Below are 22,408 nucleotides of genomic sequence, written 5' to 3' on the forward strand. Positions count from 1 at the left end.
ACTTTCACTCGTACCGCGATCTCCACAACGGGTCATCCCAATGTAATTTATTCTTGCGATAACAATTGAAGCCATGTCAATGTGATTTATTTTGCTTGTTAGATGTTTAATTCTGGGTTATTTTCTTTCTTGTTTCATCTTAATTTCACCCTCTTGCTCTGAAACTGATTAAAAGCTGGTGATGTTTTTCCCTGGTATTCTAATACACAAACAGCGACCAAATTTCTCATTTTCAACTCACTTGCTACATCATTAGTTTCTCACAACCAAATAGAATACTGACTTGGGTTCAGAATCAAGTAAAGGTGTTTGGAGGACAAGATTTTCACCTTTGAATGTTACTTTTACTCAAAAAGCAGCATAAATGTACTGTATGTATGTGGTGTCCATATATGTACAAGAACTTTTATTGCAAATCTGTTCAGTTTATAACTAAATAGAATTCACTGGTATTTCCTCCTATGCTTCACAAAATTGTCAATTTTTAAGCTGAGCATTAGATTATTGTGGCGGCTAGTTCATAGTTACTCACATATCCCTTTCACACTGCACTTGCACCGCAAGTCAAATGCCATGATTGTGCAAGCAAGGTCGATACTGTATCAAGCACTTCAGTTTATCGGCAAACCTTGACTACTCAAACGAAAGCATTGTTTACTAAGCCCTTCAGAGTTCATCAAAACAGATTTGTACAAAAACTCTATAAATGTAAGACGACCCTTATTTACTCTATTAAACTACGTAACAAAGTTGATCTGAGCGGCAATAGTTTAATCTGTGAATATGAGACAACCCCATATTTTTCTGATGATGAATTTGGGAAAAGCCTCCTTTTATAATCAGGTAAATATGGTAAAATATACAGACAGTTTGTTGAAATGAAAACCGCTATTCAGTTAGCAGTAGCGATTCACTAAGAAGAGACATTAAACGGAAGATGGGCGTTTAGTTTTGAGAAGAGTAATAAAAATTTCGATTTTGGTTTATTTTTATTTTTCATCATCACATACTAGGTACATACTTTGGACACTAGAGAGTGCGCCTTCATGTCACTTGGCTTTTTTGCATTCCATTTGGCTGATGGCAGAAGTGTACACATTTGATATACCAAATGTTGCCATGTTTAACACACTTTTGCTTATTGCATGCTAACACACAATTTTGAGAGTTTCTAGGTCTGATATTCTGAACATGACCTCGAAAATGCATATTTTGAATGATAATTTACACATTGCCATAACATGTCAGGAAATGTGGCATTATGAGAGCCCATATTACCCCAAATATGGTACCTGTAACTGTGCATTATCACAGAGAATAAAAATCAAATCATGACCAAATTTGGCATTTTTCTGTAGTATGTTTCCCTGCTTATGACGTTCAAAATAAGTGGCCCTTTCAAAAATGTGCTAACAAAATTCCACTGTACTTTTGAAGAATGTGTGCAATCCAACATTGCCTCCCCATAGTCGAAAAGGCATTACTAATCTAACCTAGATGTATGTGACTTAAAATCTGTTATGTACACTCACCGTGCTGACAGGAGTTTGTGGAGAATGTTCAGAACCTGAGCTAGTGCTCTGTGCACTCCCCTTCTTGGTACCACTCTCAACAAGGTTTTCCAGGATTGAATCAACTTTCTTCGTGCGTTTTATTGTGCCACTCTTTGGAGATCGCACAGGTGAGACTGGCCCAAGATCTTTGGAAGATGTAGGGGCTGGTGACGGTGAAGGTGATGGTCTCGGTTGTGGTTGCTGCTGCACTCCTGGTGGTGGCAATTGGTGGCCATCATCTGAGTGACGACTGGCAGGGGATTCTGGAGGAGGTGGTGGCGTTGGTGTGTGTGCTGGAGCAGGTGCTGGTGCTGCAACAGGCGCCATTACAGCAGAACCACTAACAACACTGGGAACTGACGGACTTGACGTCGCAGGTGCTACTGCAGGTTCGTGTTTGTCTCCACTGATAGCTGCACCACCTCCTCTATCAGAAGTAATTTCTGGTGATGGCCGACTTGGTTCCAGTGTTGCGGGTGACATTGGGGTAAGCTGAGAGGGCATTGTCAGCTTTCGTGGCGTCTGGGCAATGACACTTACCTATAACAGAAGATAATTATTCTTGTTTTAGATTACCTTTGTTTGCCACCATGAAAAAGAAGTCAAAGTTATTTTACAACTTCATCACATATAATCAAAATTGCAATTTATTTTTTAACTCCAACAAACCATGTAAGTTGGAAATCCAGATTTTCTCTTTTTTGCTTATGTTCATAGTACTTGATACGAGAAGCAATTGTGTGAAAACTATAAGCATCTGGCTTTAAAACCAACTTTCATGTACGTATCTGCTTTATGTACATTATTGAAATTTTGTCTGTTTCTATCAATTATGGTAAAATCAAATTCAATAATTAACAGAAGAAATAAAGGTAACTAGTCATGGTATGGCTGAATTGTCCTAGTAGCCACAAAAGGACAATTTAGCTACACGTTTGTTTTTGTTAATCTGTTACAAACGAATATAAACAATGTCCAAAAGTTTAATATCAATTAAAATATTTACGTACCTGTGGAGGACACACCACTTCACCCATATAATGAATGGTTACTTTTGCTCTAATTATTTATATTCCAACCAGGACATTCGAGCTTTGCATCAAATTAAATATGGTAAAGCAACTTAGAAATACTTTTTGAAGCCTTTTGCAGGTCACAAATTCTGTAATTGCTTCCATTATACAATTCTATGTTCCCTTCGACAGATGGATATGAAATCTAAAAATCAATATTTTTCAACTACTTTATCTTATTGAAAATTTCATGGAAGTGATTATACATTTCTTTGATTGGAGAGATACTCTGCCAAATGTTGCTGAAGTAATGTCAAACCTTATTATGTAGCGAAACTGTGCTTATGGTGCTGTTTCCAAGTGGTACTACAAACATATTAGGTGGAGTTACTGGGATGACACAAAATAGTTTACTGTTCAGCCTCATTCAATGTCAGTAGTACAACACACTATTTTCCTACGTTAAAAATATGATTAGGGTGGTTGTTATTCTGGTTGATTATAACATTTAAATAGCACTTAAAATCAATATTCTCACAAAATATCTGGTTTTTTTTAATGCAACTGAAGCTTAAAAATCATTAAACATCAAGATCTTATCACTAATCGAAAAGGCTCTGTTGTTGGCTGATGCTCTGTGACGTCAGAGACTAGGAGTAAGAAAAAGCTATACATGTGTTATAGGAGTGTTAGTCAGAGTTACGACACTTTTATGTACTTTTTCTACAAACAGTTTAGCTATTTAGTGATGGAACACACAGGTTAGAACTTTTAAATAACAACAGAAAGAAGTTTTGTGAACACATGTAGTGGAAACATTGCAACAGTTGATGTGTTTATGCTACACCAATTTAGAGAGGCAATATACGCAATGACAGACTTTCTTTTCCCTGCTCCCTCCAACATCATTAAACTTGCTCAAAACTAAGAAATTGTACAACTTTCGCAAATGGGTCCGTATATTATAACTAGATTGCCAACTATCAGTCAAGAGCTACAACCCAAGACACAAGAAAAATATTCTTGGCAAAACTTTGTGCCGATTTCTTCTGTACAAGACACTCAGCAGAGATACTGCACGCAGGAGTAGTTCGGTAGCACACCTGAATGATGATAAGGTGGTCCCATGTTTGAATCCTGGAAGGATCAAATACATTTTTGAAAGTTTTACATGAAATACGAAAACAGCATTAGCAAGAACTGACTGTCGTCGTCATTTCGATTGTGGGATGCTTTATAGACAGGGTGGTCCATCGATCGTGACCGGGCCAAAAACCTCACGAAATAAGCGTCAACCAAAAACACTACAAGGAACGAAACTTGTCTAGCTTGAAGGGGGAGACCAGATGGTGCTATGGTTGGCCCGCTAGATGGCACTGCCATAGGTCAAATGGATATCAACTGCGTTTTTTCAAATAGGAACCCCCATTTTTTTTATTACATATTTGTGTAGTACATAAAGAAATATGAATTTTTTAGTTGGGCCACTTTTTTCGCTTTGTGATAGATGGCGCTGTAATCGTTGCAAACATATGGCTCACAATTTTAGACGAATAGTTGGTAACAGGTAGGATTTTTAAATTAAAATACAGAATGTAGGTACGTTTGAATATTTTATTTCGGTTTTCCAATGTGAAACATGTACCTTTGTTAACTTATCATTTCTGAGAACACATGCTGTTACAGTGTGATTACCTGTAAATACCACATTAATGCAATAAATGCTCAAAATGACGTCAGTCACCCTCAATGCATTTGGTAATACGTGTAACGACATTCCTCTCAACAGCGGGTAGTTCGCCTTCTGTAATGTTCACGCATGTATTGACAATGCACTGACACAGCGTAGTTGGTGGATCACAATAGCAAATATCCTTCAACTTTCCCCACAGAAAGAAATTCCGGGGACGTCAGATCCGGTGAACGTGCGGGCCATGGTGTGGTGCTTCGATGACCAATCCACCTGTCATGAAATATGCTATTCAATACCGCTTCAACCGCACGCCGGACATCCATCATGTTGGATGTACGTCGCCATTCTGTCATGCAGTGAAACATCTTGTAGTAACATCGGTACAACATTATGTAGGAAATCAGCATATATTGCACCATTTAGATTGCCATCGATAAAATGGGGGCCAATTATCCTTCCTCCCATAATGCCGCAGAATACATTAACCCGCCAAGGTCGCTGATGTTCCACTTTTCGCAGCCATCGTGGATTTTCCACTGCCCAATAGTGCATATTATGCCAGTTTACGTTACCGTTGTTGGTGAATGACACTTCGTGCTAAATAGAATGTGTGCAAAAAATCTGTCATCGTACCGTAATTTCTCTTGTGCCCAGTGGCAGAACTGTACACGATGTTCAAAATCGTCGCCGTGCAATTCCTGGTGCATACAAATATGGGAAGGGTGCAATCGATGTGAATGTAGCATTCTCTACACCGACGTTTTGAGATTCCCAATTCTCACACAATTTGTCTGCTACTGATGTGCGGATTAGCCGCGACAGCAGCTAAAACACCTACTTGGGCATCATAATTTGTTGCAGGTCGTGGTTGACGTTTCACATGTTGCTGAACACTTCCTGTTTCCTTAAATAACGTAACTATACGGCGAACGGTCCGGACACTTTGATGATGTCGTCCAGGATACCGAGCAGCATACATAGCACATGCTCGTTGTGCATTTTGATCACAATAGCCATACATCAACACAATATCGACTTTTTCCGCAATTGGTGAACAGTCCTTTTTAACACGGGTAATGTATCACGAAGCAAATACCGTCCGCACTGGCGGAATGTTACACGATACCACATATTTATACGTTTGTGACTATTACAGCGCCATCTATCACAAAACGAAAAAAGTGGTCCAACTAAAACATTCAAATTTCTTTATGTACTACACGAATATGTAATAAAAAATGGGGGTTCCTTTTTAAAAAAATGCAGTTGGTATCCATTTGACCTATGGCAGCATCTAGCGGGCCAACCATAGCACCATCTGGTTTCCCCTTTCAAGCTAGATGAGTTTTGTTCTTTGTAGTTTTTTTTTTGTTTGATGCTTATTTCATGAGATATTTGGCCCGGTCACTATTAATGGACCAGCTTGTACAGCTTCACATAGACTTAGTCTGAGAAATGGACAACAGAGGATAAATGCATTTACTTCGCAAACAAACAATTCACTTTTGGAAAACATTGCTAGTACTGACGATATCACCATATGTCCCAGTACAACGAGATGTAGGATGATGAGGTTATATGGAAAGATATAAAGCATGTACAACATGCAGGTGACACAAACATAAGAACTGAGATGTTTGTGATAGTAAACTAACATTAACGACTAAAGCCAACTGCAAAAGTTTAAACAATAAGGATCCTTGGTGGGCAGTACAAAGATAAAAACATTGTTTCTAGTGAAGTAAAAGGTCTGTGGTCATATTAACTAGAAAATATCTTTCTGAACGTGGCTTGTGTGAATAAGAGATTGCAAATGTAAGCACATGTAAACAGCAAGGAAAACACAATAACAATCTCTTCCTGATCAGTATGCTGAAGTTTTGTAATTGCGATTTGGTTTTCATATGGGGACTGTCGAGTCGTTTTTTCAAATAAGTTAAAATTTTATTTCAGATTAGTTTTGAACTATCGATGTTGAATGATGCTATCCTTTATTTTAACAGTGGGAGTGCATATCTCAGAGGCAAGTTAAAGTTAACCTCATAGTGCAACACATCTGTAATTAAGCTAGTGGACTTGTGATTGAATGGTGTGGCCATTTGCCAGTACAAGGCAACCACATTTTGAGCATATTCTCGTTCTCTGGAACACTCAAAAACAACTTTTCAGTTCTTATAGATGTATTTATACAGTATGGTACTACAAACAACTTGTAACCAATTTTCTGAAATGTAAATTAGAAAACACATCACTGTGAATTAGCATTATAACCATAGGAGCAACGAGATAACCAGGATGTCACTCAATGACTTGGAAGGAGCGTTTTTACAGGCTTTCAAATTACTTGAATTTCATTTCCGTTATTAGAAAAGAATACTGAAACTCAAGAAGAAGAAAAGCTTGTTGGGAGCATAAAATGACATAATTAATGATTTAAGACAATTTCCAGAATACAGTCAAATACCCTATTTGCTTAACATGCCCAAACAATTTTCAGGGTTTTTTTTTTTGGTGAGGGACCTGACTGCCTGCTTCACAACTTAGGCTACTTGGATTCTCCCATCCAATATTAACCCATCGGTGGGCGCGCCTGTGGCAGTTAGCTGCAAGATTTAGTTTTCTGTTAGTATTACAATTAGTGTTACAGTTGCGTCCACGTCCAGATACGTATTTGTTATTCTCAACAGATGTCACCACTTAGTACAGCTGCGCAATTCATGCTTTCAGCAGTTTGGCCGCTATTGTTGTTTGAAACGTGAGTGTTGCGTTTGCAACGTGTTTGCCGCTATGCGCCTTGTGATGTAAGTATTTTCTATATTTGTGTTTTTATTTCGCCTCAAGGCAACCTTTCTTTTATATTAGTATATAATGAATATTCGAATCAAATCAAAGTTCCCATATGCAATTTTCATTACTTTTTACGATCTTGGATATTGATTCGCTGTAATATATCACTTTTATAAAAACATGTGTTTCGTAATGTCTCATAAAAGCATGAAAATCGAGAAAAAGTTGGCATTTGATAAGCAGCATCCAACTGTATGTTCTGAAGAGAAAGTACTGCAAGAATTGTCAGAAGAAGAGTTACAAGGATTGTCAGATTCATGTGAATCTGAGTCGGAAGAAGAAATTATTGAAGAAGAAAACCACAGTAGTGACTCCGAACAATAAACAGAGGAAACAGATGACCAGCTGATTGAAGAGGAGAGACAACAAACAGATGATTACTGATTTTATGTAGAGAAAGATAAAGAAACTATTTGGATAAGTGAACTGCTTCCCTCTTCTTCTAAAACCAAGGCCAAGATCATCCTAATAGTTTAGCCAGGTTCAAAAGCAAGAGCTGAAATTACAGAAAAAGAAATTGATGCATTTTACCTATGTATTATTGATGGGATGATTGACAACATTGTGTAAAATACAAACCGATACATCCAGAATAGTAAAAGAGCTGAAGTTCAATATTCAAGAGAATGAGACTGCAGAGACGCCAAAAAATGATAGATAAAGGCTCTTTTAGGTGCATTATATCTAACAGGTATAAAGAAAAGAGGACACATGAATTGCTGTTAACTGTGGGATGGAGATGGTACAGGAATAATTATTTTACAAGCTCTCTTCAGCTATAATCGCTTTCGCTTTCTGCTTCGAACTCTCAGGTTCGACCACCTGAGTACCCGGAATGAAAGAAAGCAAGTGATGAACTAGCACCTATTTAGGACTTCCATCAAGAGTTTGTCAACAACTGCCTTGTTCACTAAAATGTCAGCGAGCTTTTCATTACCGACGAGATGTTGCATCCTTTCAGAGGACGCTGCGGATTTGTACAGTACATCCCTAATAAGCCTGCAAAATATGGGATCAAGATTTATGCCTTGTGTGATGCCAAAACATTTTACACCCTGAACTTTGAAATTTACTGTGACGAGCAGATGCCAGGACCCCAGCTGAAGTCTAACAAGCCTGATGACATTGTTTTTTTCAGTTGGTGGTACTGATCTTTGCACAAACAGAAATCTTATGACTGACAATCACTACAATAACTTCCCGCTCGCTGAAAATCTCAAAGGTTTGACTCTCTTGAGAACCATGAATAAATATAAGAAGAAAATACCTCAAGAATTCCAAGCAAATAAAAGCCGAGAAGTACAGTCATGTCCCTTTGGTTTTCAAGACAATTTTTGTATGGTCTCGACTGTTCCTAAAAAGAACAAAGCTGTGATTTTTTTTATCAACAATGCATAGCACAAATGAAACAGATCAAGATACTAAGAAATCGAGAGTGAATTTGGACTACAATCCTACCAGAGGAGGACTAGACACTGTAGACAACATGTTCTCATCCTACAGTACTTCCAGAATAACACCATGGTGGCCACTTGCACTTTTCTACAGACATCCAGATATTGCTGGGATAAATGCAAACATTATTTTCAAATTCAACAATCCTCATAACAATGAAAGAAGACGAATTTTTTTTAAAGATCTTGCTCTGGACCTAATGGAAGAACATTTGAATCAACGAGCGTTACTGGAGACACTTCCCAAGGATATTCAGGCCCTCTTGAGTAAGTATAGGCATGAAGAAGAGAAGACCAAGAAGCCAACAAAAACTGGACTTTGCTACATATGTGGCAGGCATAAAAACAACAGAACCAAAACAGTGTGTATAAAATGCAAGAAAAATGTATGCAAGAAACAGTGTCATAGATAAAAAACGTGGGCAATGTGAAAGTGAGCTGCAGATGGAAGGTGACCAGTTTATCATAAACAGGAGGGGGAATTTATGAATGCTCCATTTCATAATGTGTCCCCTTGTTACTTCCTTTTCAAGTGAATCAGTGCAATTAAGTGATATAATTAAAAGAACCATGAAGGCAATAAATTACAATGACAATAAAAGACAATTGTGACAGCAACAAATAAATAGGAGATTACTTTTGTAGAGCCATGTAATGTTATGTTATGTATTCTCCAACAACATGTAACTGGCAATTATATAAAGATTTTTTTAAGGTTAAAAATGTAATACTAATTGCGGCATAAGAGCCGCAACACGCCCACTCATGGAAGTATGAAACGCGCGCCCAGCGGAGGGTTAAATTAAACCAGTCATCAATAACAAGATTGTTTTGAACATCACAATGCTTTACTAATAGAGCTCCTGTTGTATGTGGTAAGCTGTTGCATTCGTCTGACCTTTGAGCTAATTTACCCAGGTAGTTATAGTGGAGATGGGTGGGGGGTGGGTTGGGGTATGGAGCGGGGGCAGCCAACAGTTTAACATGGATTCTGAACCACGGTGATGCTCCACATTTGTCACATCAACACCCATCACCAGGGTGAAAGAAGTGGTAAGTGACAAATAAAAGTCATAGGACTTACTGGGGACAAAATCCAGGGATTTTTTCGTCTCCTCCTGTTTTTTCCTCACTATCCTCTTAGTTCTAACTCCACTACCCATTCCACCTCCTTTATCTTCGTACTTACTTCTCGTTCTGTCCTATTATTTCTGGAATTAAGCCGCTATAGTCCTTATCAATGAACCTCCAACACTCTGAAGCCTCTTCACTTCACCTCCCTTTGTCCTTAACAACCAAATCCCTCTCATCCTGGGGTTTGCTGACTTGCCCCTCATTTCTAACCTCTAAGGATACTGTTTTGTGTTTTGAAGTGCACCTTTCAGCAGTTCTTCAATTTCGCCTCCTGGAGTTAAGTGCTGAAGAGCAGTTTTGTCTCCTTGTAGTTTTAGAATTTTCAGAGTGAATTTTCATCCTGATAAAAATAACCACAGTAATAATGAAAATGCAATAAAACTGTTTCTATGGCATTCTGCCAATGGCACATTACAACATATCTTCGGTTATAAAATTACACACCCGATTCAAGTAACATTTATGTATGTCTCAAGCATTAACACAAAAATTAATGTATGTCTCAATTGTTAAAACAAAAATTACTAACCGTATCTTTGCTAACCTCCCCGTTAAGTGGCAAGGGCTGCTGCTGTAATTGTGACTGCTGTGGTCTGTGAGTAAGAGGAAGAGGGCGGCGGTAACTGTCAGCACTTAAATCAACACTTCCCTCTGCTACAACACTGGGCACTGGCTGTTGGTGCTGGTGCGATGGGGGAACGCCACCTCCTGGAGACCCTGCGACTGGAACACCAACCCCAGCTGCAGCTGCTGAAGCTAATGCAGCACGGTTCATTTCTTGGTTCACCAATAGCTGTAAACTGAAGAGGGGTCCAGTAGCACCTGCAGCACCTACACCAACACCCACACCAGGCTGGCCATGACCATGACCTGATTTAGCCCAAGCACCACCAACATGTGCATGTTGTGGCATAGGGCCTGGACCGGCCCCTCGAGGATAGTACCCAGGAGGGCCTTGGGCTCCAGTCGCTGGTCCTGCAAAAGTAAAGAACTGTGGTATCACAACTATTATGCATAAAGAAAATGATTTTCAAAATAAATCCACAATTAAGTGAACAAAGAGAAAATTTCTACTTGTCAATGTAAAAGGGTTACATGCAAACACAAAATAAAAAAACTCCTGTTTTCAAATCAAGACGTAGAAGTGAGTTTATGATATAATCATGGAACCTACCGTATTTACTCGAATCTAAGCCACACTTTTTTTCCGGTTTTCGTAATCCAAAATACCGCCTGCGGCTTAGAATCGAGTGCAAAGCAAGCGGGAGTTCTGAAAAATGTTGGTGGGTGCCGCCACAACTAACTTCTTCCGTCGAATATATGTAGCGCTACAAAGGCATGATTTGTAGGCACAAAGATAAATACTGGCACCAAAACCTCTGCGTCAGTAAATAAATTAAAAAAAAAAAAAAAAGGTTGGAGACGAGCCTTTTTCATCCGCCCCGAGTTTCGACCACTGCATTTTGGTACATTATCCAACGAAGTAAATACAAATTCCGTATTGTTCATCTTCGAATGTAGCTGCATTTCAATGTACTACAAAAATGTGACTGGCAAGACTGTTTGGGATGCTTGTCAATATGGCCTACTCTGCGTTCTGAATTTTTTCCTACCTGTGAGAAGAGATGGTTGCTAATAGGAACTTTTATGAATTGTGAATCACATGCAGTATTCTCTTCACCATAAGAATAATACGAATATAAACATTTTGCCATGTATTGTTTCGTGTTTGCTACTATCTCATTTAAATCCTGTCTGCCTAATAAACTACGAAACTAGAGTGAGACAACAGCAAACGCGGAAGAATATACATATCATGTAATGTTTATATTCGTATTATTCTTATGCCTAATAGAGATACAGTCAGAAATGAAGCACGGCAATTGACTAGACTTTTAAATCTAAGATGACTCTAATTTCTGCGCAGAATGTAATGAACTAAAAAGCCGCCTGCAAAGATTTTCAAACGGAGAAAAATTTTCGTTAAAATTTCGTTCAGAACATCATCTATCATACGCAGTCTATTATTTGGTTCTTGTTGATCATTATCAAAGAAAGCAATAGTGTAAGTAACAACAAATGTTTCACTAATGAGACGATTCCTCTCTATTTTTTATTTGTAAGCGGCGGTAGCGCGCACAAAAGCAGGCCATGACGCGAGCGGCGACAGGCCGTAAACACGCACAATCAGAATGCGACAAACAATGCATGACACAGTACAGTAATGCATTTTCAGCTTAGAGTGACGTAAACACCTATAACAAAGAAAACGGCGCTTATCAGATCAAAGAAAAATAAGCAATCAATTCAAACCAGACGAAGCACGTGAAAAGGAAGGGAACCCGTATAAATACGGACGGAGCGCCTGACGCATAGCAATGGCTACCTGGTAAAGCTTAACTGCTAAGCTTACGACTCGAACCAAACTACTGCAGCTGTATCGTCATTCATTCGACCTAAATTGTGTCTCATATTACAATTAGACGAACTTTGTTTCGATTTCGAGGTGGGACCTAAAACTGTTCTCTCCCCTTGAATTTCGAGTCTCAAATTTCAGGTGCGGCTTAGATTCGGGAAAATTTTTTTTCCTTGATTTCGAGTCTCATTTTTCAGGTGCGGCTTAGATTCGAGTAAATACGGTACATTGGGAAGATACAATACAATAAAGTACTGTAAAAATTTCAGTTTGAACACTATACAGCAGTAAGCATCTAAAATTAAATGGCATATGTAAGTTAGCTGAACTACTCTTGAAAGGTGATACAGTACAATCCCGCTTTTACATTCCCGGAATTAATGTTATGCTGCTGTTTATAACATTTTTTGTTGCTCCTGTGAAATTTCAATGTTGCTCCTGTGAAATTTCTTATGTCCACAATGTAAATTCACACCCAATTTTGCATTAACAGATTCATAATTTTCCCACAATTTACACATTGCGAAAAAATGACAGAAAATTATGCTGGCCATCAAGCAGTGTTTACAAACATTACGTAGTTAACTTTTTGACACCAGGGCACTATCCTCAGTGGCAAGTAAACATGGAAAAGTTAGAATAATTCATGCCATATATCTTCTGCCGCTGCCATGCTCAACTCGGCGTGGTGGCTGATGAGAGCAACTAGGTTCGTTCAAATTCAAGATATCATGACCAATCATAACTATTTCCAAACTCACTCTGGTGTGCATCACAGTTGCGTGATTGTTGTGTTCGTTGTGACACCTCTATCAAACCATATTTAGTGTGTTTTGGCATTTGATCACTTGTAGCACTAGTTGTGGGGGGGGGGGGGGTCTTTCGTTAACACTTCCACTAGTTGACACTATCATTCACTTTGCATAGCTCACGTTTTTGGTTTAAACGCAGCACCAATCATGTATTTTTTCATACTGAGCAAAAAGTGTTTCGAGAATTTATTTTCACTGTCAAGTGCATTATTTATGTATGCATTTTTTGTCGTGTGTGTGTGTGTGTGTGTGTGTGTGTGTGTGTAACTGAGGAGGCAAAGTACCTAAAGAAAATTCTCGAAACGCATTGTGCAAGACATGAAAAAATACATAACTGGTGCAGGGTTTCATTATTTAAATAATGAATGACAGCTGCAGACTTTCCAAAAACATTGATTGTGATGTATGAGATCGAGTCAAACATTTCTACTTCCCAGGCAGATATCAGCTCCAGTTACATCTGTAGTTTGTATTGGATAATGAATCTTTATTAGATAATAAATAAGTCCCTGACAAGTATTTTGATGCATATTAGTAAATATTTCATACAGAAAGTGCGAAAATGCATGGGGTATCCAATACGTAACTTTTACAGCTTAAAATGTTATTTCCCACATTTTATACCATTTTTTTGAAGTCCCTTGAAAATTGTAAAAGTGGGGTTTCACTGCATCCAGAATCACAGAAATGTTTTCCATTACTTCTTTTATTGTCTTCGCTACTGTCCCGTTTTGCTGTGCTTTCGATCTGGTTGATATACAACAAAGTAGGTAACTGTATCTAAAAACAAAGATGATGTGACTTACCGAACGAAAGTGGTGGCAGGTCGATAGACACACAAACAAACACAAACATACACACGAAATTCAAGCTTTCGCAACAAACTATTGCTTCATCAGGAAGGAGGGAAGGAGAGGGAAAGACGAAAGGATGTGGGTTTTAAGGGAGAGGGTAAGGAGTCATTCCAATCCCGGGAGCGGAAAGACTTCCCTTAGGGGGAAAAAAGGACAGGTATACACTCACGCACACACACACATATCCATCCCCACATACACAGACACAAACAGACATTTGTAAAGGCAAAGAGTTTGGGCAGAGATGTTAGTCGAGGCAGAAGTAGAGGCGGAAGTAGAGGCAAAGATGTTGTTGAAAGACAGGTGAGGTATGAGTGGCGGCAAATTGAAATTAGCGGAGATTGAGGCCTGGCGGATAATGAGAAGAGAGGATATACTGAAGGGCAAGTTCAGAACTCCGGAGATGGGAACTTGCCCTTCAGTATATCCTCTCTTCTCACTATCCGCCAGGCCTCAATCTCCGCTAATTTCAATTTGTCGCCACTCATACCTCACCTGTCTTTCAACAACATCTTTGCCTCTACTTCCACTTCGACTGACATCTCTGCCCAAACTCTTTGCCTTTACAAATGTCTGCTTGTGTCTGTGTATGTGCGGATGGATGTGTGTGTGTGTGTGTGTGCGCGCGCGAGTGTATACCTGTCCTTTTTCCCCCCAAGGTGAGTCTTTCCACTCCCGGGATTGGAATGACTCCTTACCCTCTCCCTTAAAACCCACATCCTTTCGTCTTTCCCTCTCCTTCCCTCTTTCCTGATGAAGCAACAGTTTGTTGCGAAAGCTTGAATTTCGTGTGTATGTTTGTGTGTCTATCGACCTGCCACCACTTTCGTTCGGTTAAGTCACATCATCTTTGTTTTTAGATATATTTTTCCCACGTGGAATGTTTCCCTCTATTATAGAAGTAGGTAACTGGATAGATAACAAAATCTACTGACCAAACAGCGACACACATATGAAGGTACTTAAATTTGCAAGCTTGTTTTGAGCCAATGGCTGCTACTTCTAGCAGAAAGATTGAAGGGGAAGGATGGCATGAGGAGATAAAGACTGATTGTTGGGGACTGCTCTGGACAAGATTTAAAAACCTGGAAGGCAGGCTAATTTGCAAGACAGAGATTACTGACAATACATCATGCACGAGTTAATAAGAGCAGAAAACTAAGCGCACTGTATATGGTAGAGTTGGGAAGAGAGTGGAGGGGGGCAGGAGGCAGCGCAAGAGAAGATGGACATGTCAGAAAATAAAAATATATAGAAAACTAAAAGAGAGTGAAGAAAGGAATAGTTACTGAGAAGAAATGCTTAAGACTGAAGAAATTAAAATATATTAAGGCAGATGGGTGGCAAGAACCAAGGACATGTTGCAACACCAGTTTCCACCTGCAGAGATTTGAGAAACTGGTGTCTGTGGGAAGAATCCAGATGGCACGTGTGGTGAAACAGGCTCCGAGGTCATGACTGTCGTATGGTAGAGCATGTTCTGCAAAAGGATATTTTCTGTTGCCAGTATACACTCACTGTCTCTGCCCATTCATTCTAACTGATAACATGGTGGTAGACACCCCGATGTAAAAGGCCAATTAGAGTTTACATAAAAGCCAATACCCCTCATATATTGTTTCACAGAGGGCTCCCCAAACTAGGCTAGTTACAGGACTAGTGTACGTGGTGATAGGAGGATGCATAGGACAAGTCTTATGGGGGGTGGGGGGGGGGGGGGGACGGTCACAAGCGTAGGAGCCATATGGTAGGGAAATGGGTGCAGAGGGAGCATAGGGTCTGACAATGATATTACAGAGACTGGGAGGGCAACAAAAAGCTGTTCTAGGTGTGGTGGGCAAAATATTGGATAGAACGGACCTCAGTATTTTGCAACGACAAACATTAATTCATCCTAGTCACATTTCTCTTTTAGCTCAATTTACTTTGCCCAATGTTTTTGAGGGAGTAGATTGCATCTTTTAAAGATCATACTTGAGCATCTGTTAAGGTTTCTACAGCAATAATAACTCTTCACTGTACATTAATAAACATTTCCAGCAAAACAAATTCTTTAGATGTAAGGAATATAGGTTAAACTCTTTACGGTACCAAATCAAGTAAGCTGGGTAAATGGTACCACAATTCCTACTTCGAATGACCCTTTCTTTTTGGGCAAGTGCAAACTGATTTGTTGTTATTTTGCAATCAAGGCCTCTACTTGCAAATTTTTTCATCCAGTTAATCCAGAAGACTTTCATAGTAATCAAGAGTTCCATAATTTAAATAATTAAAATTGCACCAGTAATTTTTTTTAATGCTTTGCACAACGTGTTTCAAGGATTTATTCTCATTTTCAAGTGCATTTTTGCATTTGTTTGTTTGAAATTGTACATTACTTTCATTGCCTGTCTAGGCACTAGCAAACTTAAGTTGCAGGATTTCCTGAATCATCTAATATGATTAATGAAATTAAGTCAACAGTTTCATTTTAGCCTTTACTCAGTAATCAATGAGAATAATCTCTCCTGCATCCTAGTAAACATTAACCATGTGCTTTCCCGTCATAGAAACAAATTTCTCAGGCCACTGAATTCCACTGAGTACAATGATTGCTACTTTATTTCTGCGCCAAGTGCTGGATGCATTTCAAAATGATAAATTTTATGCATTTAGGTCTGATGACAGCCGAGTCGTTTTGCACCTGTTTCTTCTCATTCTGAGATGATTTAAATGTAGTATAAATATTTATTCCAGCTCTGGATTAAAAAATTTATGCCACTCACTCACAGACTTTAAGAGCTGCTACTCTGCTCAGACATGAAATTAGGAAAGGTCTTGTTGCTATTCTATGGTAAAATAAAATATGTTCAATTGGTGTATGAGCAACACAAAGCCTGGGAGCTGTTGGATGCACCCTTTAAGTAAGTGTGTCACATCACAAGGAAATTTTGCAGGGTCTAAGTAGTGAATCACCAGTTTCAGCAATGGATTTGCTGCTTGCTCTAAAGATGCCTGCTGGTAGTCTGATGTGACAGTTGTCACTGCTTTAAATTCTTAGATACGAAGGCCACATTGATACAACGATTGTACAACACCAGCCCAACTGTGATCAAACAAAGTCCACAAACCTGCTTGTATACCAAGCCCTATTGCATTCTTCAGAGCCGTTAATGCTCGTAATTTCAGGTTTCTTAAATGAGGATAAATTTCTCATCGAATACATAGTCAAGGAATCTTCCCGATTCTCTGAAGCCAAGTACCTTGGTCTGCCAGTTACAACTTCAAAGATAAAAATCATTATGAGCACAGCTCCAATTAACATACACATTTCTCAGGTGAGAATTAAAAGACCCTCACAGATCCTCAATGTCACAAGTGTTTGGCAAGCAGTAGTTTATGGTTTGGAAGCAGAACAGAGAACTATAAAACTTTCAACAAATCAACAACAATGAACAGCATTCATTACTGATATATGCTGGTTAATGGCTACAGCAAGAAGTGTAATTACTAACACACACCCCTGATATATGGCTCCATGCTAAGTGACAGTTGATCATGGGCTCGAATGTCAGAGAAGATGATTGTGCCTGGAGCACTATTTTCTCCTCAGACCAAATTTAGTTAAAAGCTTAAAAAAACACGTCATACCGGAATCATGGGTAGACGGACTGATGGGGTTAAAGGGAACAAATTATGAGGTAATCGGTTTGCCCATCCTACACATGTCAAGCCAGGAATAGCCCCTGGAGAGGAAGGACAATGAAACTGCTTCTATCCGAGAATCAGAAAAACCAAGAGACAGAAGCAAGTAAAAGTGGGATAGGGATGAAAGGCTGAATTATGCACAAGTTGCTCTGCTCAGACAACAGTTGGAAGTTGCCGGGATATATTACGTGATTGGATATGCACCCTTTGCATTCAACCGGTGTTTTCTCACCTGCCATTAACCCACTCAAACTAGAAAAGCAGATTTAAAAGGTTGGAAGGGCAGGAGCCATCCCAGAACACTGAGCAAATGCAGCCATTGGCCCCATGGGTCAAAGCAGGTGATGAGGCACCCCTCCAGTCCCTCAAGTGGCTGATGAGACCAATTAGCCATACCTCACAAGCAGGAAAATGTAAAACCACACATGCTGGTTTGGCATTGTCTGCTAGTACCAGAGGCAGTGTGTCAGCAAGGTAAAGATTTCATGGTAATATGGCCAAATTACAGCAGTCCAGAAGGATGTGGGCCACTGCCAAACAGGCACAACACAGACAGGGGGATCGATCCTCATGTCGTCAGATGTGGCCATGGTTCAGCTAACTGTGGTTAATGTGAAGCCAACAGAGAAGCATGAAGGGAGAACACTACATGGCCACGCACCCCTTTACTGTTTGGGGTTTGTTCGGAGAAACCACGACACAGTAATCTGTGTTCCAAGCATCCAACACTGATGATGTACAGTTGACTAAAGATCTGGTTACAGTCCTCTATTTCCAAAGTCGACATCCTGGTAGCCGACTTGAACAACTGGTCTACATGTCCGTTCCCTTGGATGCCAATAAGAGCTGGGGTCCAGATGAAGACCGGCCATCCAGCTTGATGGAATCCAGAAAGGAGGTCCTGAATAGTAACAACCAATGGGTGTCAAGGGTAGTGTGGTCAATAACCTGAAGACTACTCAAAGAATCGTTGCCTTTTTAGGAATGTCTCGCTGGTGCAAGAATGAACACGAGTGAGGGTTTGAGCAGCAGCTACCAATTCTGAAAAATGCATTGAAAATGGCCAGGAAATGGGAGCAAAGAAATATGGAGTCTACAGAGTCTTTCAGTCCAATGGATATGTCAAGACAGATCGTGGATGGGATGCACACCATGGGAGTATATTTCATTGCTCCCCAATAAGAGGCGGGAGGGGGGGGGGGGCTCAGAGCAGAGAGACTGTATGCAAACTGCGTGCAATTCCAGTCTTCGGCCTCTGTTGTGGGAGGTGAATCTGCCTACCAGGAAAAAGGATGTGGTAGTTCACATGCTCAGGAGAGCAGAGAATGTGTACTACATAGATGAGCAGCAGTTGTTGGCACCTCATCTATTGGAGAGGAACACGAGCCTTTGCCAGTAGGCTGTTCACAGGGCTAGTCCAAAATGCACCTGTTGCAAATTGGACCCCGCAATCGTGTATTGGATCCAGCACCTACATATGCTGAAGGCGATGGCGAGCCATATATCGGACTCCCATAATCAAGACAAGACAGGATCAGACCTTTGTAGTGCTGTGAAAGTGCATGCATTGAAGACCAGTCCAAAAAAGTGATAAGATTCCACAACACTGAGCAATTGGTCGTTAAGCTACAGTTCTGGTAGTGGATGGATAGTATGATGGTGACAGGTGCACAATGCATGACATCTTTAGCTGACAATAATAAGCCTTTGTTCTGTGGGAAGCATGAACTTGAAAACAGGAAGTACGGTGTGGCAAGAAGTCCACACAAAAGTTGGAAACTGGCCCTAGAGACCCGACTCATGTAGAATATGAGGATGTGGTGATGCCATGTGGTGTGATAAGCTTTCTGCAAGTCAAAGACAATAGTGATAAGGCACTGACACTGGGAAAAAGCTGCCTAATAGCCGATTCCAAGCATACCAAATTGTCACGACTATGCCCTGGGATGAAGTGAAAAGCCCCTCAGACTCAAGGTATCAACACAACCACCAGCTCACCACACGTTGGAACAACTTGCAGGGAATATTAGTGATACTTAACTGGAGGACAGCTGTCCATTGCAAGGGGGCATTCACCTGGTTTCAGTACCATGATGATCAAGCTTCCTCGCCACTGAGATGCGAAATCACCCTCATTCCAGATACAGCCGAAAATAGCAAAGATGTGGTGTTGGCAATCTACTGATAAGTGTTTGAGTATTTTGCTGTGGATATGGTCTGGCTCACGAGCCATGCCAGGGCAAAGGGCTAGGCCCCTGACGAATTCCCAATCACTGAACAGAGCTTTATATGGCCCCAGCTGGTGTGTAGTAGAAGTAAGTGAATTCACTTTGCCCACTGGTCAAGTACATAAAGTGCAGGCTGGGGAATTGTGTCTACAGAGGTTTAGAATCTTTGATCATTCTGCAAAGGAAGGGTAAGTGGTCCAATGGTAACAACTTACCTGCTAAGGGCAACAGCAAAACTGAAGTCATCCCAGTCAGGTTTGTTGAGAGGTCATCCTGTGTGGACATGAAGAGACCAAGCAGGCCACTTGCTGCCACCAGCTGCGAGGATACATTAATACACACTGGTTTGAAATCGAGGTGTGTATGTGTTGGGGGGGGGGGGGGGGGGTTTCTGGGTCACAGGGGCCACCAGGAACAACGCCTCAAATAGTGAGACAGAACATAAGTGGTCCAGTGGCATGGAGGGGGGGTGGAGGTGACAACCAGAATGTCCTCCTCCTTGGAGGATTTGTTCTTGTCCTCCTCCTCAGGTGATTTTGACGCCTGCAAAGGCTCGTCTGCCCCAGATTCCGGGAAAGGAGGAACAACACAAAGTCCTACAATCTGCAACCTGTGGCTCTTTCAGCCACTGGGTGGTATCCAGTTGCATATCAGCAGATTCCTGGGAAGGGAATGTTCCCAAGGCACACACTCCTGGTAAGAGATGCTGGAAGAGGACATTGTTTCTCCAGCCAGTGGTTGGGAGTGGATGCTCCGACATGTGGGGAGTCAATGGTCCCAAAGGAGGGTGTGGGGAAAGCAGTAGGAGGAGGACCCCAACCACCACTGGAGCGAATTTACTCGAGCAGCCCCAACGACCAGACGTAGGAAACACAAAGGGTACAGTTGCTATGAGAGGATGATGTAATGTAGCTGTATTATATGTAATAGTCAGCATATAGGATGAAAAAATAGCAATTTTTTCTTGGCCTCTCAGTAAATAATTCAGTCAAGAGTCTTGGATTTTCTTTTCTCTTTGAAAGACAGTGCAATCCAATGGAAGATGATACCCTGTGTACCATATTGCAACTGTTATATGGGGATTATAGTTACAACATTACACTGCTTGTCACAGTCTAGCAGCACCCATGATTGAGCAGGGAATGCAGTTTAAATCAGAACTGAATCACTTTTCATTTTTGTAATAGCTGCTATTTCCACAAAGCTATCCCCAAGGTGTTCAGTGAAGAATAGTGGATCTGCAGTCAAAAAGGAATCCCCATCAGTACTACAACAAACTAAGTCTCTTAGCTGTTATGTTCCTTCCATGGCATAGCCTGGGAGGGCAACAGTTTGGGGTCATACATCTCCACATTGTAATAAGTCTTTCCTTCAGCAGAAACTGCTGGGGCCATGAGAAGAAAAGCTGCAGCTCATCTGCCATGGTACCATCCACTCAAAATGAGGGCTCTCCCCAAGGGCACCACCCAGCCACACCAATGGCTACTCAGCCACTACACTATTGTCTGGAGAACCCATGCACCATGCCCATACTCCTTGGCATGTGTGGGGAGTTCCCAGCTCAGGCATCCAATGCGCCATTTCTGCATCGTCTGGAAGCTATCATCATGAAGGTACCTGACAGTCTCTCTCTCTCTCTCTCTCTCCCCCCCCCCCTCCCCCCACGGGAGAGCTAACATGCTGGGTTTCTGGCATACGATCTTCGCCATAAAGGAAAGGTGCAAACACAGAAAGGCACGAAAGGTGGAATTTACACCACACTGGGTGACCTTCCTGCACGATCTGTACCACTGTACAATTTGGAAGGGGAATAGCAGGTGTAACTGAACAATGGGGATCATGTAATTAAGAATGAAAGTTATGGAATGCCAGAAGGGAAGAAAATGAGTGTCCGAAGTCATAAAACAAATCCAAATGTGGTTTGCACAAAAAAAGACTGTACAATGGAAAAGCAGAGGGGAAAGAGTAGTAGAAGGGTGGAAATGCATCACAGAAAGAGGAATGCTGCAAGGGCGTGAGCTGCAAGGGTGGGGGCCTGTGTTGGCCACGCATGTACTAATAAAAGAGTTGTGAGGCCACTGGGGGGGGGGGGAATCATATGAGTGTTTGCCGGAAGATTTTTAGGGAGAACATGGGGAAGCTAGCTAATGCTGGATGGCCTGTTGGGAATCTGAGCTGCTGTCTTCCAGAATAAGATTCCAGTATCTTCCTACTGCACCACTTCACTCAATCTGAACTACTACAATGTTTCTCCCAAATATGAAATCAGTATTTTGACCATTGCACCACAAAGCCTGGTGATTCAATTTATGAAATTCTATGCTTTCAATGTATATCAACAATCTGTCAGATACGATCACCAACACTGTAAGACTGTTCACTGACAATGTTGTTGTTTATAGGAAAGTTTCATCGCAGGACAACTGTAAAGAATTTTAGAGACTTTGTGTAATGAATGGCAGCTCTCCTTAAATGAATGTGGATAAATGCAATAAAATGCCTATAACAAAGAGAAAGAATGGATTTCATTTTGCGGTGTTATGTGGAAGACCTTGTGTATGTGCCTGTTTACTGAAAACAGTTCACCTAAAAAAATCCCCAATAGGAAAATTTTTCTGAGAATCTAAATTGCAAAAGGCCATAAGCTCGCCAAAATTGAAACTGTTTCTAAAAGACACATGTCATTGTATCTACAGCAAAGTACAGTTCTTCCAGCA

General features: G+C 40.6%; 1 protein-coding gene across 5 annotated transcripts in view; it reads right to left on the bottom strand.

Annotated features, from left to right (window-relative positions):
- The window catches only part of LOC126236789 (nascent polypeptide-associated complex subunit alpha, muscle-specific form), a 153,062-nt gene that overhangs the window by 56,031 nt on the left and 74,623 nt on the right, over positions 1-22,408 (bottom strand). For all 5 annotated transcript variants that reach the window (XR_007544984.1, XM_049946371.1, XM_049946373.1 and 2 more), the window contains exons 5-6: positions 10,224-10,669; positions 1,533-2,093 (exon numbers count right to left, since the gene is read on the bottom strand). Coding sequence is in view for 4 of the 5 variants with exons in the window: in XM_049946371.1 (XP_049802328.1) it covers positions 1,533-2,093; positions 10,224-10,669 (1,007 nt within the window). In the remaining variant the exon portion in view is untranslated. The remainder of the gene's footprint in view (positions 1-1,532; positions 2,094-10,223; positions 10,670-22,408) is intronic.

Source organism: Schistocerca nitens, chromosome 2 (genome assembly GCF_023898315.1).
Source record: "Schistocerca nitens isolate TAMUIC-IGC-003100 chromosome 2, iqSchNite1.1, whole genome shotgun sequence".
NCBI lineage: Eukaryota > Metazoa > Arthropoda > Insecta > Orthoptera > Acrididae > Schistocerca > Schistocerca nitens.